Genomic DNA, 21,177 nt, shown 5'->3' on the forward strand with positions numbered 1-21,177 from the left:
TAAAGTGATCTTTTAAAACTGTAAAAAGAACTTTTTTGACAACTGTCTTTTCTTTGACATGATCGTTACTAGTGAACAAGCTAAAACATCTATTATTGCGATGTAAACGATAACTATGCCATTCTTTAATGCTACGATGTGTACCTACTCGTGATAACTCTGGTTTCATGGGGGTAAAAGTGCTTAAGTCAGTTTGAGCTAAGGTAATTGGTTTTGATATAAATCACAGTTTTGAAAATATTCTTGCTTAGGCGTTTGTTTTACATTATTTACGTATAAGTTTTTGATATTGTGTTATATTCAATGTTTTGAATACATACTTTTACTTAATGATAAAAATAATTTTCGCAAATTAACCTATTTCTACAAATTAAAATATCTATTTATTTTGCTTAGGTATATGTGACAAAAAGTATGATACACAAAAAAGTTCTTCTTTAATTCTTTACAACACATTGGCATTGAATATATAAAGACTTGAGAGATTGGTGATGCCAAATCGCTCCAGATATCGATATATTCCATTTGTGTGTAGTAAGTTATGCTGTGCGGTATTTTATGAATTATCAAGCTAAGATATTATATTAAGCTCTCTCTATGATTTTTTTTTATATTTCCCTAAAACTAATATTATGTTACATACATAAGAGCATTATTGGTCAACTAAAATACCTATGTACTACAAACGAGAATAAAAAGTAACAACAATCAAAGCTTGTTTTTAAAAATTATTAATAATTACATTATTTGTTGAAAGCTACTGAATATAGTGTAAAAAGAGCTTATACTCTTTAGTATAACAATATTTATAAAGGTTTTTTCCTTCGCTCGTAGTACCTACAGGACTACGTAACGATCATCGAGAGTGAAGGCAGAACAGAGTTTTGAATCCCACATAGCCACAGGCCAAAGCAGGTGGGACGAATATTGAACGCAGTTTGTATGGACTTCGAATATTATAAGCATTATTTATAACACACAGTGGCGGCTTGTCCTAACCATAATAAATGAACTAACACAATCTTCTCCCATAAAGTATTGAATAAAAAAATGCAAAATATTGTTATTATATACATTGGCGTACCATATCCAGAGTGCTAAACCAAAAGCACGTGACCATTTTGCGACATTATAGAAAAGCAATACATTTGAAAAAATGGTTATAAATCTTCCTGATGCATTTGTGGAACGTTGAAGATGTCATTCTAAATAATCTATATCTAACATTATAAATAACTCTCACTTATTTCAAAACGTTACTTACGCTCTTTTGACTTAAAAACCTAGATATATTTTTTTCTAACGACCCTACCCACTTTTGGGACACCGAGAATGTCATTCGGAACATTAAACACATTACAAATAAGTCACATTTTTCAAAACGTTATTTACGCTCTTTTGGCCGTACCCACTTTTTGGTTACTGAAGATGACATTCTAAACAATAGAATCCAATAAATAATACAAACATTACTTACGCCCCTTTGGCAATAGAGTCTATGAATATTAAAAATCCTAGATACATTACCTTATTTTAAAATGTTTCAAAGACTCCATCTCTATACAAGAAACTTTTGTGCATCATCGTCGATAAAAACCTATTTAATTGTGATGTGTTTACCTATTACTCTACGCTACTGTGTTAAGAGTTCCGCTCTTAATAATAATTATTTGCTACATATGAATTTGGGCGTAAGATTATTCAGGTTTATCGTATTATAATCATTAATAATCTGTTCGCCTTGCTATTAAACTGAATTTATTAATGTATTGTTTTGCGGAAATATTTGAATTTTAAATGTGACAAGATTAAAATATTGTACTTCAACGGAGTTGTAAATAATGAGATGATGATTGTAAATTAAAATATCGCAGCTTCAAAAATGCTTTGCGATTTTATTTGTTTCTATAAATACTAAGAATTGTAATGTAAACGGTTAAAAATTTACCCACGTAGGAGTTTGTAATTTGTATTACTTGGCACATTCCAAAGTGACACTATATTTTTTCCGACTAGAGTAGGTATTGCTAACATCATCGCCAAATTCTAAAAATGTTTTGTATCACCAAAATTAATCATAACAACGCATTGTTTTTGTATGTGAAAATTAATAATAGTTATTATGAGTGATCAAAAAAATTCAAATGCAGACGTGTCGAACCCAAGAGCCGCATGCAACCGTTTACAGCCAGTAATGAGACATATACAATATAAATAAATAAAAATAAAATAATACATATTATAGATCATAAATATACGTTGTGTAAAACCTCAAAATACTTGAGTCGGTAACTTCATTGTTAAAGTACTTACGACGTAACCAATTTGTGAGAAAAATTAAAAGGGCCCCCCGAAGAGTTAGAACCTGCTACTCAGTTATTAAATTATATAGAAATTTTATAAAAGATTGGAAAATAGTTATTACCCAAAGTATAACAAAATCCTTGCATGAAAGGGTTCTAATAGCTCAGTAAAAATAGATTAATTAAGAAATACAAACGAAAAGTGAACAAATAAAAAAAATGCGCCCCCTATGACTATTTGTATCTTTGACATCAATTTCTTTTCAATTAACATGTAGGTATTTATGGTAGGTTATGCATCTATAAATATTAAGGTGACGCATCAGTGAAACGCCAAATAATTTTCAACTGTACGCGCGACGAAATTTTGGACTCGCTGCCATTCACTGAGAGAATGTTGACCCGGGAACACGTCACTTTGCTGCGTGATGGCGACGGTTCAATTAATTCTAAAATCGTGTAAAGATGACTAAAAACGTTACCCATTTACTTTAAAAAGAAAACATGTCAATGAATATATTATTATTGTTACTAATAGAACAATAAACTGAACATAAAATGGACGTATGTTGGATTTATATGACAATTAATATTTCGTTTGACAGGCGTCATTTTCACCCGCCACCCGCAATCCGCGCATCGCCTAGCGACGATCTTTTTAGACCGTGCCTCAACTAATGCATGGCCTTAAGCAATCAACAGAGATAATAAAAATTAAACATTCTTTGAACGCATTGATTTATTTGGAAAATTAAAATTAGATTGTTCATTTTTTCAACGTAGGGAGCCTCAAAATCAGTCCCTGCGTCGGGTTTCTAAGTCACTAAACGTGGCACCGAAAGTACTCTCTTACGCAATAAATGACATATTGTGTTCAAATCCTAATGGGTTCATTCCAGAAAATTTCTAATATGTATATCGTAATAGATTTTTGGTTGCAGTTGCTCGTTGCAGAGGTATCATTTTCTTGAAAATTCCTTTGTAACGAGCCCGAAACGCCAAGGCAAGAAGGATGAAAAACTCACCGTGAAAGTCTGAAACATTATTAACTATAGTCGAGCGGTGGCATATCGATTTATAAAGTTGCGGGTCCCGAGTTTGAATCCCGGGCCCGAGAAAAACAAATGTTATTTTTTCACCATCTGTTTGGACCAGAGCATAGACTTATTAGGTTGAGTAAATACATAACATCCATTTTTCGGATAAACTAAAATCTGTAAATACAACCTCCAATCCTCTACCGATACAATATATTCGATAACTTGCATTTACATCATATAGGTATATAATATAACGATATTGACGAAGTAGAAACACGTCAAACATTATTACGTGGTTTTTAGCGTTTTTTATGCATTAATTTCGCAAATATATGGTATAATATTCCAAAAATATTATATATTCCCATAAAATTTATTATTATCATTAAAAAAATAAATTAATGAATATTAGTGGTATATAATTATTTTATCTGCTGTGCAAAACATTATTTTCTCACTAAAACTGTACCAGGGAAGAGGCACCTACGACCTAAACGAAACGAAAACTAAAAAAACGATCCAAAATATATATATATAATTATCTACTTTACACTTTTATAAAACTTTATCTGTATTTTATAAAGTGATAAAAATTTAGATAACTTTTATGGAAAAATATATTTGAAAAAAATGACATCACAATATTATTTATAATAATTCTAATGCTTAGACATTTACAGCTAAAACAAGTTTTTTTTTTTTTAATTTTATTGTAATAAGATTAATAATACTTGAATACGAGGAAATTTATAGGCGGTTAAAAAAAGAATGATTTTTATTAAAATAATTAAAATATTGTTTATATGTATAATAAAAATTATAGTCCAGCATTTTTTCATTATTCATATTATTAATAGATTTATTTTTTATAATACAGATGTGATTTAAACAACATTTATTTTAAAACCACTTCTTATAAATCACGTTTATTAGAAATGGGCGTTGTTTTATAGAAATATTCAATTCTATAATATTATGTTATTTAAATTGTAAATATACACTTTAACATATTATTTACAATTTATAATAACGAAATACAAGAAGTTGTTTTACTTATTTAGTGTATGTTCGCAAGTTACTTTAGTATTAATTTTTTTTGTGTACTACCTTACAACAAAGTCAGACGATCAGTGTTGCCAACGTAGCGGTGTTGTGAATGATATCGTTACATTTCATAATTGGAATGGTTATACAAGATATACCTACGTCACATTAAATTACATCACCGTTGTCGAATTTACTCATATAGGCCTCTATAGAGTGGATGTTGTATTTTACAGATTTTTGTTTTTACAGGAAATAGATGTTAGCCACTCGCTCAACCCATTAGGCCAGGCCTGGGCAAACTGCGGCCCGTCAACTCTTTTTGTGGGGCCCGCGAGCTTTATTTGTATTTTTGAAGAAGAAAAATACTTTTTTCTAGATTTTAACGCCTTTTTGAAAATAAAATTTGAGTAAGTATACATGCATTGCACCGTCTAGAAGGAATCTGCAAATTTTACAACACTCTTAATTCGGACAAATTCGAACAATTTAAAGATTCTGCTCGAAAATTATGGTTGTTTTTGGATTTACCTACATAAATGTGAACAAACATTTTCAATTATGAATATCAATAAAAACTCTTTACGATCAAGCATCACCGATGAACATTTACAAGCAGTTTTAAGAATCTTAACTACAAAATTAACACCTGTTACTAACAGGTTAACACAAAAGTAACAGTTTTGTATATTTTCTTTAAATTATTGGCTATTTGAGATTTTTTTAATGTTGAAATTCCTTTTTCATGATGTCTAAAAATATTATTTTAGTCGCGGCCCGCCGTTCATTTCTAATGTGACCCTTCATTCAAAAAGTTTTCCCAGGCCTTTCCTAGGGCCATACTCTGGATCCAAATACACACTGAAAAATAATAGGTCAATTTTCCAGTCCTAGGACCTACGACGTTATAACCGACATGATACTGCTCGACCATCGTGGGGCCGTTAAGCCCTATTTAAAATTACGTCATAGGTATATCACAGAGTTACATTTATTTTCGTTGTGGGAATTCAGAATAGTGTTTTCCAAATAATTCATTTACAAGGTGACATTTATTAATGGAAGGACAATAATCTTCATCTTTGGTAGTTTTTGTGTTCATGTCCAAATCCCAAAAGCGGATATACCCAAATTGCATGTTAAGACGTAATGCATACGACAAATCATGTGTTATTCCGTACAATTATTCCGTGAAAAACTAACGTCATCATTGTTTTAAAAATTCCTTATATGTAAGCAAATAAATTATTACCATTTGTCCTATGAAATAAAAAAAACTGATTTAAAAATCATTGTGTGATTTAGGAAAACAATAGAATGTTTACTCTGCCCGAGTAAATACTATTTAGTTTGGAATATGACTAGGTAGTGTGTAACGGAATTGTATTTTTAAACAAAAAAAAGTATTCCCACAAAAAACGTGCAATAACAAATGGTGATTAATTATTTTTAAGAAAAAATGGACATATTGGTAATCTACGATTATCATAGAAGCATTAATTCTGTAGTCTAAGTTAAATGACATATAAGTGAGATTTGAATGTATGATAAAAATGTGCCTATATTATACAAAAATAATTACAAGATAAAAAGAACTTTTTATATACAACGTTTATAAATTTTCTGTTGAATCATATAAACTTGACATGACTAGCTTTAACGATCAAAAAAAAGATGTATTTGATGGAAATAATACTGAAATGTCATTTTGACACTCGTATTGATTTCCATAGTAACGCACGTATATATTAATAATTTAGTTATTAGGACCCTAACAACCAATAATAGTGGATTGGATTACGGATTTGTTTCCGAGATAACTTTTCATACAAAACAGAATTAACTGAAAATTCTACTTAGAAATGGCTAAAAGTATTGAAAAAATGCATTGGCACCGTGTTCTGATATATTCTAAAAGTTTCAAATGTCTAGCTAGTCGGGAAGTTAGTTAAATAGCATACATTCACACTGATTATAAGACGAATTTTATTCACTTTCTTCGGGAAATTTTTGTAGTTGATATCGAGTTTTCACTCAAGAATGAGAAAAAAAGCTTTTGTTCGCGTACAGACATTATTTTTAATGTATTTCTCGAAGTAATGGTCCTGAATATCTTAATTGAATAGTGGAGGGCGCGCCTGAAAATCTTAAATTATATTTTCCCGAAAGTGTTAGTTTTGGACATACGATACCATGGCTCTCTAATACAGTTATTATACCTTTGGCCTATTCGAATATTAATTTAATTGAAATTTAATTTAATATATGACCAAAATTAACATCACGTATTTTAATTGTCAGATTGTCCTTCGAATGTACATACAACCGAAGCTTTCACAGTTAATTAATAAGCTTTTAAAACTACTTTATTTGTTTAATAATTATTATTTGCATTACTGGGGCCAGTGTAGATCCCCAACTAACCCCTACATATAGATTTGAGTTATAAATAGTAGACTTAAAAATCATCTAATTTAATTCATGTGTTTGTATAAGATTTACATTATTTGTGAGAAACTGCAGGATTGTGTGAGATAATTGATAAATATAATTATATTTGATCATATATGAATCTTGTTTTATTATACAATGTAAATAAACAAATATTAGAGACACGCGCTACGACTTATCACTTAAATTGAGTAGGAGAAGTTTGTATACATCCCCAATAACTAAAAAAGTTATTTTTTTTAAATTAAATAGTGAAGGAAAAGAAAATGCTTAGTCAATAAGAGCTAGGGATCGATCTGATAGGGGGTTGTCTGTCATGGAACAGGGATCAACTAACGGTGGATGGTAAGTATTTACCCGTTTATTTCAGCTCGTATTCTAGTCAATACGATATATTAATAAACAAACTGCATATGCACGAATTTGGATGGAATTTGGAGCAAGAGAAAGCGATACAATAAGCTTGATGTAAGTCAATAATACCAACCGTGACAATAATCACATTAGTCCGGCATAATTACTGCGCACTAGAAAAAATTGCATATGTGCATTTACATGGTTTAATCGTTGTACCAAATAATATAAACTCTTTTATTTTTCAGATAAAATCAAACGCATGCAAATAATGTTCAGTTTGAACTATACAATTAACATTCACAATAAGTATAATTTATTATTAAAGTATAAAGTATGTATTTATTTTATAATAAATATACAAGGAATTTTAATTCGTAATATAAGAATACTAGCCAAAGACATTTATAATTGTATTTTCTATGGACGCAGCATATATATACTATATATTATGAAAGTAAACCTGATATTAAAACAAATGACGAAATTACCTGCTTTTAATAATTGGTATTAATTTGTAGCCTGCCTATGAGGTTTTGTAATTTATATTTAATAAAATCATTTAATATATTAGGTAGGTACATACTCTGGGTTTAAATATATATTAAAATCAAAACAACATGTGGGTGTGCCAGACGCAGGGTTAGAACTCGCAACCAACAGCTTCAGAAACGAACGTTATGCCACTAGTACACCGTCTAACATTATCTAACATTTTATGATATTCATTTTCACTAGAGGACTTCCCATGAAATATTTCTCGTGATGATCGCTTGGCCAATATTTTCATAAAATCGGACTTAAGTAATTACGAGTGGATAATGCGGGTCTGCTTTCTGTGAAATCTTTCAAAATATGGCGCCAAATATTTGGGGTTGCAACAGCGGCAATTTTATTTGGAATGACGCAATTGATTCATTAGAAGAGAACCTCGAAACAATTTAAACCGATTATACATTTATTAAAGTACCTATACAAAAATCTTTAGAAATTACGTATAAAATATTACCTAAAGCATAAAAAATCCCTGTAACTAATATCAAAAGGGTTTTTAACATCTCAAAGAGATGCGTATTTGTAAACCAGTAAATAGATCACTAATAATATTATGTGTCATTACCGTCATCATCAATAATGATTTGATAGGGAACAGATACATTATTATTTTTACTAGGTAGGTTGGTAGTGTGAATTTGATGATTTTAATTTTATATTTAATCGTAAGGGGGCTTTAATTCAGCCAGTGCCTTGGGCCTCCTAGTCCATAAATCTCTAATTGGATTACTGAACTCTTTGGAGTATTTTCTAATGGATATAAGCTTATTCTTATATACCCTTCTTGTTTAAATATTGTAAAGTTATACTGCAAACGGGCATTATGTGTGAATTACCTAACTAAATACGCTGTTAAATTGATATATTCACAGTTACTAATTTGGACATTACTAAAATCTCGGTGTAAATGCTGTAGTGAATCTACGATTCAGGTATTTTTGACAATATGACAAACATCAATGTTACATGGATATATCGCAATGTAGCTACCGTAAACATGTGACCAGAGCACAACTCAAAGCCTAGTGGGTGTTTTAATCACTTCAGTGTTGTTCGTTTTCCTTCCATGTTGTCGAGAAAAAAAAAACAAATGGCGCAAAAAACCATGCAAAACTTTTTGATTGGCCGTGTGGGCGACATCTCTGATACATAGAATATATTATTGACCTGGTGTTATGGTTACGTTCGCAACAGGTGAACTGGATTTTGACTTTGATATTAGTATTATTTTGAAGACAGTATATTCGTTTGCCTTAAAGCGATCAATGGATAATGGGTATTTTATCAATTGATTGAATTAAGAAGAGAAAGTTACTTACGCGGTTTTAAATCAATGTCTTGGTTATTAATTATATTCAATTAGTTTAACTATTGAACACGACGAAACCTCAAATATCTTTCTCTTTAATAAAAGTCCAAACTTATATATTTTTTAATACAGCAAAATTAATTAATCCTGTTTTTCAGTTAATTAATTATGAATAATCATCAATAATTTATTCTAAAGAAAGTCCAATTTTTATTTCTGGTTGATTCAGTGAAAAAAAACCTTTATTATGGGAATTTTTTGACACTAAATTTTGGTAGGTAATCCTAGAAAATAAAAACATGCACCACATTCTCCGAAACCTTTATAATATATTATATATATTAATCCAATTAACCCAAATACAAGTATATAATATTAAGCCCATATATATGAAATAATAAGCGATAATAATATGTAGGTTCCTAAATATTAAAATGTATTACTAAAAATTAAAGATATTGTCAATATATGATTAATTATTATCATATAGGCTAGGCTGCCTTTAAATATTTAATTTTGTTTTATTTTATCACAATGAGTTTTACCGGTCTATGTTTTACAATTCAATAACTATACGTTCTGTATATTATGTATATAGTAGGTATACATACAACTGTCAAACTACTAAATTTGATAATAATTAAACTATTGAAAAATATGAATTATTATGTTGAAAGTACTTAATTACTAAATAGTTATAACCCTTATATACACAGGTCTCTAAAATCGATTTGTATTGAATCTTTGATCAAATATTGCAATTCAATTACCGTTAGTCGATAGTATTAATTTTTAAATAAAATATGTTGAAACTTTACCACTTTAAGCAATAATATCTGTTATTCTCTTCCTTGAGTTGTATTTGATGAGATTAAAATATAATTTAAATCACAGTACCTACTTATTTTCTAACGGAATGCGGAATAAAAATTTGAAAACAAAAGGTCATTAATACTCGTAAAACATTTCTCTTTAATATAAAAAAAATATGCCTAAATATCATTTAAAGATATTAGATTTATAGGTCAACTCTCGTGTGAATTGTTATAAAAAACAAGCCAACCTAAATGGCGGAACAATTGACAAGCAAAATAAAATGTTCGATCCAAAGACAGCCTTGTATGGTCATATAAGTTAGTGTGGATCGGCGTCATTCTGTGATTAAATTTTTTCACGTAAAATAAATATTTCCGTCTATAAACGGCAAGGCATTCTAAGCATTTCTAATAAATCCGGTTTTACGATCGTGATTCGCTAAATACGCAGTTCAAAATGCCAATGAATTTTATCGTAAAAACAACACACACATTTTATTTTTACTATTTTTCGTGTATTGGTATCACACATTAAATAAACAAAAATAAACTGCATGCTTTAATTTATCTATTCTTTTTTCAATTCAGTGTATAACTGCTAAGCTAAAAACAGGTATCAATCTAATTAAGAAATACTGTAACAAACATAAAAAATCGTATTGTAACATATTACTAACGTTTGACTGTGGATTTATTTGATCGATTGACATAAGCACTTGATTTTATTATCAAACAGATTATGTTTTAAAGCCACGTAAGTATAATAATATACAGTTCCTGTATTAGAAGCTTGTAAATGTTGTGAGAGGAATAACAGATCGTCATCAATGATAATAATAAAACAAAATATATTAAGTCCAATTAAAATAATCTTGCAATTTTATAGAGAATTTCTTGAATCACGTTATTAAGACGTATTCAATATTCATGAATTATCTTTTTCGTGTCTACTTTAAATATTCCAGAAATACAACATACTATTTATTGAGTGATCATTCCTACTAAGTACATGCATTTAAAAAAATAAAGGCCACTATAAACTAAACATAACAATACGCTGACTTCGAAGCCATGGGTTTTTTTTTTAATTTATAAAGAATATCATTATTTACCTATGGTCTTATATTTGCAAAAGAATGCCTTCGGTTAATATTTACGCAATATATTATACTGATTAAATTTAAAACACAATTATAATGTTAATAACATCGGTCCACAATAAATTTAGCATTAAGAACGTTTTTTTAATATTATATATAAGCAAAAAAATCACGTTAACTCTCCTTTATACCACAATTAAATTGTTTTGCAACGTCATTAAAATTATATTTAAATATCACTGTACATAAATTTAATGTCTTATATTCAACATTTAAAAAATATATATTTGTAATTATATTATGTGCCCGACACGCAAAAAGAATAATATTAACATAAAATATTATATAAGTATAGCATGTACCTATCAACTTATATGATTTTAGGAAAACTGGTTTAGTCTTCATATAAAAAAAATGCGTAGCTAAATGATGTGATGACATTCTTTATAAAGCTATAGCGATTTTTACAAAGCAAGCATGAATAATAAGCTTAGTTAATATTTTATATTTATATATAAATATATACAGATAAAATCTTTAAATTAATGATTATTAGTTGAAGCGTAATATTTGAAAATAAACAACAAAAGTTTGAATATAAGTTGTTTATTTTTTCAATTGATTATTTTTACATTACAATTTTTTATCATTATTTTTTACTATGCCACTATTTTAATATTAATGTGTACGTGCAGTTTACATGTTAAGTAAATATATTTTATAATACAAACAATTTTATACATTTAAATGATTGCGCACAATCCGGCATTTTACGTGCAATATAGTAAGTAGTATTTAATTTAATTTACATATTAATTATTATTACTTCTATATTCGTAAATATTATATTTGATTTTATCAAATTATTATCAGCTCAGTACTTTTAAGTTTGATTTTATTTATTTACAAATTATTTTAGGCACAGAAAAGATACACATTTATATAGTTTATCTTTTAAAATTTAGTTTACTTAATCCTGTTTTTTTAGTATCACTTTAATTAGCAATAATTATGACACACAAAAATGAGATATTTTACAAACACAACACTGAAAAAAGCACTTTAAATTATTATTCCTACCTGTGTTCGTCTCCATTGGTCCCGTTGTGCCCGTTCACGGGGGTTTTACGGGACCTCTGCGGTCTGGCGCCATCGTATTTGTTCTCCCTCCCGTAGATGCTACCCCCGAACGGGTCTTCCCCCAAGTAGTATCGCTGAATGGGCTCCCCGTTAGTTCGTCGCTCCATGTCCGGCGCACGATTAACGCGAGACCCGCTGCTGCCTCCGCCATTGACGGCCCCCCCTCCGCTGCCTCGGCGACCTCTCACCGCGGGAGGGTCGCTATCGACGCTGCCGTATTGTTGGTAAGTCGAGCTTAAGTTTCTGGGAGAAGGGGAGCGAGACGCGCGCTTTCCCTTCTGACGCCCGCGACGCTCCTGGCTGGCGGAGCGAATTTTCCCGACCAGTTTCCTGATGGACTGCCCGATGGCGGCGCCGACTGATTTTTTTGCCTGCGGTTCCTCGAAACGTGTCCTCTGGCTGGGCTTACGGCTCGACCTCGCAGGTTGCGGGGGAGACGGAGACCGAGTGGGTGATCGTGACTTTCCGCGGGCCCCTCTCGGAGGGGAATAATCCGGAGCAGGCTCTTCTGCCATTTCCTCTCTGTAAGACGCTTCATTACGAGAATGGCTGCGATATCCACTGTCATATCTGTTGCTGTCATTCGAGCTTCTCTGTTTACGTTCTATGGCACGTTTTCTTTCAGGAGGTGCTGGACCTCTGTCGTATCGAATGTTATCATCATCAATTATTGGCGCTTTATATTGTGGTTGAGCCACTTGTTTATATTGCTGCCTATGCATTGGTGAGTAAGCGCGATCTGGACTATCCCTTCGATCTAAGCTTTGAAAAGGAGACGCCCTTTCCGGACTGGACCTTCTGTAAGGTGTATTAACAGTGGATGAAGAAACATATGCGGAATCGTCTCGCTGTAAAGCCGGTGACCTTAGAATGCGCGGATGGTCCGATGACGGCGGAGAATCAACAGGCCTCGGCGACATGTCAGTTCTCAATCTCGTCTCATCAGTTTTACGTTGCGACCACTCACTGACACCTTGGAAGAATCCCTTTGTTCTGCTCGGCACTGATTCCGGTTCCGGAGAAGGAACGAAAATCCTAGACGGAGTGTTATTAACGGGATGGATTATTTTTTGTCTCAGTGGACTCTTAGCTCTGGGTGGTTCTGGCACGTAGTTAGGTTTTATGTGGCTCGGTTGCTGATTCTGGGACTTGATGGTGACGTTAAAATAACTGGTGCTCGGCCCCTCGTCGGCTATTTCGTCTCCGATGGAGTCCCGCGAGGACCTAGAGTCACTTCCGAAATGATGCTCCAGCCACTTGGACGTCTCCTTCTTCCTCGTTTCCTCCTCGAGGTCGAAGTCAAGCGGCTTCTTTGTCAGAGCGTCCTTCCTGTCCTGTAGCGTCTCAGCATCTGCAACAAATCATACCATTAACACAATGTTCATTTTAATTAGGTACGTTTTGCTAAAAATCATAAATATTATGTAATATTGTTCACCGAATGATGGAATTTTAAATATATTAACATTATGTTAATTCCAACCACTTCAGAACTTAGTGATGTAAATTCCAATACTTCATACAACGCGTTTCCTGTTTCCTGTTTAATGTATAATATATAGGCGATAACTAACTATATTCTGTATCAGTGTGCATCTACTATTGGTCAGTGTGCATAGTATATGAAGAAACTGGGACGCAAAAAAATACTCAAATATAGTATACAAAACTTTTTTAAATTTAAACATATTAGTGTACATATTCCAAATATTTAAATATAATTCGAATAAGACAGAATAAATTGACGCGCGTTCCATAGATAATATTATAACACATTATCAACTGTATATATTATACATAGGTAGTTTTTTATTATTGTTTCATTATAATCGTTTATCTTTATCTAACAGTAAGGATTTACCATCGGAATGACATAATTTAACACAATTATTGTGAGTTAGCACATTATTCATTCGAATATCTTATTTAAATATATTTTCCGGAAATATAGTATGTATTCTGCGAAGGTAGATAAATATGAGTTTGTGAACGGTACCTTGTAGGTTGTTCAATAAATATTTTTATATTTATGTTAATATAAACATAAATCCTTGAATACAATTTTATTTAATGGTGTAGGTACCATTTTGTAGATAGACTACCTATTTTAATATATGTACCTCAAATAAAATGTGTCATATGTACGATTTTGCAGAAAATGAGTTACGAGTATAAATATAGATTTTGCACCTGTAGTTTTAAAGCTTCATTATCTTTCAGAGCCAATTAACCTTTTGTATATATTCATATGAGACACATGTAGAAATTATTTATTTATTTATTTAAAAAATACACATTAAGCACATAACAAATTATTAATTCAAGACGTTCACAGCATGACATTTAGAATAAAAAATATAGGTAAATCAACTTTGTAGAGAAAAAAACAAACCAAAAAATAATTTTATAGAAAACAAAAAAAAAATACAAATTAAACAATGAAATAGAATTTTAAAAACAAAATACATAATGCATCGCTAAAATTGTCTAGGGAGTGCATTGACCAGCCGCACAACCCTCGCTATTGGTGCCTGGTGAGCCTGACATGAGGAAACATCTTTCACCCGCGACCACGCATGTAATTGGCGGGTGTATTAAAATTCAAATTTCCAGAATATCGGGATTGGAAACTATACCACTATGTAACTATATTATTTATTTTTCTGTATCATATAAAACTGTTTTTAATGAAACTTGATTCCGTATAAATAATTAACTCTCATAAATTGATCAACATTTTATGTTATACAATTAATGAAATATCAGTCATCTACATAGAGATATCCAATAAACAGGTAAATATTTATGATATTTTTCTCAATCTGTGATTAAGAATATTTGTTTTCTTGGCTAAAAACAAACGATGTTAGCCAATTAGTCTCAAAATTAGCCTACATTATCCATTGAGAATGTCTATTTATAGTATGATCTGAAATTTCATAATACTATTAATTATTATTTGTCCATGAAGTTCGATGACGTGGGATATAATGTGTTATAACATGGGTAACCAACATTTTTTTACAGACAAATATTACGAATTGAAATTATCACAAGTCGAAAAAACATAACATATTCAATCATTTTAGTGATTTCCATGAATAGTCGTAACTATAATAACTACCCCATCACATCATATTTTTTTAGGCACACGCAGGTTACCTCGTGTCCGGAAACTTGTACGTATGCAGTTTGCCGTATCTCACTTCACCGTGAAATGTTGTATCGGAAATAAATGGCCATATATTAAAGACCGTCCAATATCTTTGGGTTGTATAGTACTGACATTAAATTCATGTCTAAATAAAACACGGTTCTTGTCGGTCTCCACTTTACAGGGAGCCAGCAGCAAACAAATTTTGAAAATAGCCGATATACTGGACTATTTGTTAGGTTAGGTTAGGTTGCCAAAATCAGCTATGAACATTGAATTAATGTTCATATTGAATCTAATAAAATTGGAGACCGTATAGTATATGGTCATCTCTTTCAGATAAGAAAGCTCACGGCAAACTGTGCCACGGTGAAATGTTCTACGTACAATGTACATGTAACCAAGTTACCTATGTGATAATAAAAACGAGGTTAGAAATAATAAAATAATTCTTTTATATAAGTAAACGGAAAGAAAATTTGTTTAGACTTTTACATACTTAACGCTTTCGCTGCTGAATAGATAATGAGATTTTAATTGCCCCCTTTAAAATGCACGTTAATTACATCGATTGGCCGCCTGGTCATTACGCACCGTGTGCGTCTTCCGCGTCCAAAGTATTAAATCGGATATTTAAGCGGACATAGCCTAGCAACCACTAAACCAATATTATCAAAAAAATTGCGATCATCTTTGAAATAATAGTTTATATTCTCTGCCATCTTAATTCACATCAGAGTTGTTTTTATACGTTTATTATACTAAAAATCAATTACTAATAAACGTTGAATTCTTTAAAGATATGTTAGAGTGGTAAGGCATCATTAAAGAGGCCATGTGTAATCTTTCAGCATTATGTCAAAAAGAGATAAAAAATACTTTACATTCAGTTCTGAAGAATATTTTTTTTCTAATGCGTCCAATATTATATAGCTACTTTATGTGGTTTTCAAGAGCAATCAATATTACATCCATACGTAGTATATGCTATATTAGGCAAAAGGAAATCGTTCGAGTAAATTAGTTTGTAATGTTTTATATTTTGAAGTCTTTGTGTTTAAGCAGGATCAATTTGTTTACAAGCAATAAAATATATAATTAATTTATGTATATGTAGGTATAATGAGAGCGCCCACTAGCGTCTTTTCACATTATGTATTTTACTTGAAGAAATATAAAATATATTTTCATGAAATAGGCAAAAAGGTGGTTTGTGTGGATTTATATACGTATACTGAAATAACTAAATATTTACGCCGCAACACTTTTCATATAGAGAAGTCGTAGATATTTTTACGCATATTATACATAAAAAATTTTCATTATTTTTAACATACATGAATTATTAATTAAATAATTGTAATTAACCCCAATTTAATAAGTGTGTAAAAATAATTTCTTTAAACATCTCCAATAAATAATATATTCATTTTATATGTTTAAAAAATCAATATTCAGTGATTACATGGTCTCTATGTAATATTATATAAACAGCAACACTAATTAAATTAGTTGATAATATATTAAGTAGTTTTTAATGTATATGACGATTTCCAATGAATAATTAAAGACGATGTATTAATAACTTGTATTTGCACGTGCAGATATGAAAATAGTGGTGTGATCTATCTATTTTTGTCCGGCTCGTGCGAACAGGTTTTTAAACTATGGATGAGTTTAGTGTAGCTTAAATACCAGACGATTTTATTGGCCACGTATTTTTCTAACTTACCTATATGCGGTGAAAATTATAAATCTGTCATTCTTGGTTGTACCTACTGACCTGTGTCCCCCTGATAACTATCTTAGAAATAGGGAGCATCAGTTGTTTGCTCTCCCAAGGCGCAGAACTAACGTGCCATTGGTAGGGCAATTACTCAACTTCAGTTCAACCAAATCACTTCGGATATTGACATATTCCATCTGCGTGAGGATGAGTATAGGTGGGCATTGTTTTATAAATTCTTAAAATAGGGTCTGTTTACCTCATTCGGTGTACTTCTTTGTATCTAATTTATATATTTTTTTTGTATTTACACTTTTCTACTGTTTAATTACTTTTATATAATACTGTTTTAATAATATTTCTTTATTTCTAAATGCCATATTGTGAAGTCTTAAATTAATACTCTGTAATGTTTACTATATGTACTTTAAAAAAATTAAGAGGGTTGTTGGTATCTAGGGAGGTAGAACTTATTTTGCTTTCGTGCTCTTTTTAAATACCATCGGACGAATAATTGAATAAGTCATTCAAAATTCTCGTTTATTACATGGGAAGGTAAATATTCAATATATTAGGTAATTGATAGTTTGTTCAGGGAACTTCAATTAGGTTTACAGTGATGTCAACCGATCTACTGATAGATTATTAGCTCGATTTTTAATCTACGAACTATTTAGGGTATTAAAAACATGTAATTAAACAGAGTAATTTAAAGCGCGCCTACAACGTCGTTGGTCTCAGATTCGCATCCTGGATCAGAGTATGGACCTAATATGTTGAACAACTGACTTACATCCATTTCTCGTAAAAACAAAACTCTGCTAATACAAACCTCTACTTCGTGGAGGCTCATAATATGATGTATCGGGCATGGTTAAAAAAAATTATAAAGTATTAAGGTACCTATATAATGAAATCATAGATATCTGAATTGAGAATATAATATGCTCGTAGACATTTTCTGAAATGCAGATTTAAACACACATACATCTATTGCGTGTAGGGACAGTACTTCAACGATTGTAATACCGACTCAAGGTTTACTTGAAAATTTACATGACGTATTTTTATTACATATATACATTCAATGAAGAGTGATAAATCTCAAATATTATGCATTAGTCAGTCTTTAATAAGAATAAATAAATTAGAAAATCTGTAGTTATTGAATATTCTACAACAATTCAATAGCTATTAATAAATAATATTATATACCTACCTACTTGTTAATTAGTAATTTAATTTTCATAGAAATGCTTGTTTACAAAAAAAATATGACGGCTCTACAAAAGTATGCTAAATATTTTAAGAAAACCCACATTAAAATATTAATAAAAAATAAATGAAAATTTCAATTTATATACGAGAGTAATAATGGTATATAGGTACAATGTGTGGATCACACGAAAAATATGTCAAGGCCATTCTATTCTGCAAACTAGTAATTTTTTGTCATCTCTTAACGTAAATATTAAACAAGAATTTGTAATTCTCAGAACAGAGTAAATACGACTGAAACAAAGTCCAACTTATTAAGTTTTAAGGGAATTCAGTATGATTGTCTGATTTAAAAAAATTAACTTCATCTTAATGGTTCAAAATGTTCAATCAAAGTTTTTGTTAATGTCAACGATATTTTAGTTATTTGTGTGGGCTATTAACCTATTGTCAGAACGACAACCTTTATAATAGAGATCTACCAAGTAAACGCCAGTTCAATAAATAAAATATAATATTATGTCCAGCGAACTCATAAATAATGGGAACTGAAATATCTAACGGGTAAGGAGAAGCAGGCAACCGATCTCGAGTAAGGAAAAATACGGGATAAATTTAAACAAGTGTCAAGAATATGTCATACGTCAAATACTGACAACTGCTCTCGGTTTATGCATTGACGCTCATTTCATATTGGTGTATTTATTACACACACTATTATTTTCACGTCTATAATGCGTGGTTCATTTTCGCAGGACACTCACACATTCAAACTTCTTGCGTCAAAATTTACTGTATTGGTATATAGCCTATCGGAATTATATTTATTATCTGTTCTGTGGTTATACCGATTTAGTATATAACCAAAAAGATTCAAATGTATCATAATACTTAATGTTGGTTCTTGAAAGTATTTCCTGTGATTGAGTTAGTAGCCTTATAGATATTATGCCATGGCGCCTTTTTTGACAATTTTGTGAAAAAACTTGTTTTACGCTATTATCATTAATTATAGACTTGAAAAACAAATTTCTACATACACAAGTATTGTGTTTTTTTTAAATTAACCTGCAATGAGAAATGACTTGCAACAGATTTATTGATTAACCTTAGTAGATTTTATTTAATTATACTTTTATATATCAATAGAGGAAGGTTTTCCACGACGACTTTGATTAATATAATCATGATAGGTTTGAATCAATTGATTACTAATGCAAGGTTTATTCATATCAGCTGTTTTCTATTCATTAATAATAACTGATTAAATTTAAAGATTACTCGTTAGTTTTGAGATGTCTTATAACCAAATGCAAAATACAGCTGGCGGTCTGCAGTTCCAGACCGTTCCCATTTGATACATTATTTTTGTTACAATATCGCACAGATATCATCTGTATAAGAATTTCAGTACAAATTAATTGGTACATTTCAGAGTTAAAAGTGAACTATACATATTGCAAAGAGTCTAGAGCTGACTTAATTATCAATGTACATGTAAAACTATATAGAAATCCTCTCTATAAACTGTTTTAAGACAAAAAGATATTTAATGATCGTAGAAGTCAATCTTTCTAATTAAATAAATAAAAATAAAACTACGCAAATGTTGTGCGAAGGAGTGAAGAAAGGTTAATATAATGCGCCCTCTTTTTCTAACATGATTTGAGAGTTGCAAATATTGAGTATGAAATCTTGAAAATGAGTTATTATACAGTCGTTTTTAAGATGGGTATATAACCCTAAATAGCTGTCAACATAAATAACACAAATATTGCAGAATTAATAGAAAAACTTTATTTTAAAACCATTGTAATGGACTTTTAGCACGTAATCGTCAATTCAATTATTAATGAATTATCAATAAGTATTATATTGATTAAAGTTTAAATTCGACCCGCCCTTGTATATAATTGTCGGATTGCAGAGTGTTAATTGACAGCCCTCGTTGTGCTTTCATCCATATTTATGTAATTTTATCAAAGCCTAGATGTTTGTGATTGTTTCTCCTCTATTACTAATTACACTACTGTCATAGCTCTTCTCTAGACTAGTCTCTTAGCCTGTTGTAGTATTAAAAAGAATATATGTATATATATATAGTATTAACGGATTTTGTTTTACGAGAAATGGATGTCAGCTGCTTGCTCAACCTATTAGGGCCATACCCTGACTCAAACACAAATTGAAAAACAAAATCCGTTAATAAAAACCTCCACTCTGTGGAGGCCCATATGATCTTATTAGGATCGGAGAGGTCGGAGAGAGAGATATATATTTATCAATAATTAATAAATTGTGTGTTATATAAAATGTATATACAAATTCTTACGCATGCCTAACCGGAAAATTAAAAATATATGTCCAATATGGATAGAAAATTACCATTTTTATCGACGCCATGTGAATGTCACCACATAAACACACTAAATTAAAACACGTTTTCACTTTTAACACAAATATAACACAGTTTAGCCGATGATTATTTAATATATTATTAATATAAACAATCTACGTTTTCACCATGCTTTATTACGTATTAGGAATTAATGAAGATGGTCGCGGTCTTTCAGAGGCAGCCTTTCCGTTTACTAGAGCCTTTCCGACTGATCTTTAAAGTTTTTTTTTGCGTTGTCAATTTGTCTGTGAAGCACTGTTTGCGCGCACCTATCGGACCGTCTTTGACAGGTGAACGCTGGGTCTCTAACAATTAATTAACTTTGCAAAAAATTACCATTAAACTCTCGTAGGAACCACAACTAAGATATTGTACTACAGAATAAAATAAAAATGCTTACTAAAACATGTAATAATAAATATTTCAGAATATTCTACAGTTACTTTAAGCTAAGTTATCGTATTATCTGTATTTAATAAAATGCGAATAAATAACTTAAACATTCTTCTTGGCTTGTGTTCATTTTTCTAGTACAAATCCTTTTATTGATATCCACTAATCTACTATAAT

The 21,177-nt window shown here is 30.7% G+C and overlaps 1 protein-coding gene across 4 annotated transcripts in view; it reads right to left on the bottom strand.

The window, feature by feature from the left end:
- The window catches only part of chas (chascon), a 445,618-nt gene that overhangs the window by 22,817 nt on the left and 401,624 nt on the right, over window positions 1-21,177 (bottom strand). For all 4 annotated transcript variants that reach the window (XM_085944590.1, XM_085944587.1, XM_085944588.1 and 1 more), the window contains one exon: window positions 12,052-13,462. In XM_085944590.1, coding sequence (XP_085800716.1) covers window positions 12,052-13,462 — 1,411 coding nt within the window. The remainder of the gene's footprint in view (window positions 1-12,051; window positions 13,463-21,177) is intronic.

This window comes from Rhyacophila brunnea, unplaced genomic scaffold (assembly GCF_057557595.1).
Source record: "Rhyacophila brunnea isolate RB1 unplaced genomic scaffold, BYU_Rbru_1.0 scaffold_17, whole genome shotgun sequence".
NCBI classification, from domain to species: Eukaryota; Metazoa; Arthropoda; class Insecta; order Trichoptera; family Rhyacophilidae; genus Rhyacophila; species Rhyacophila brunnea.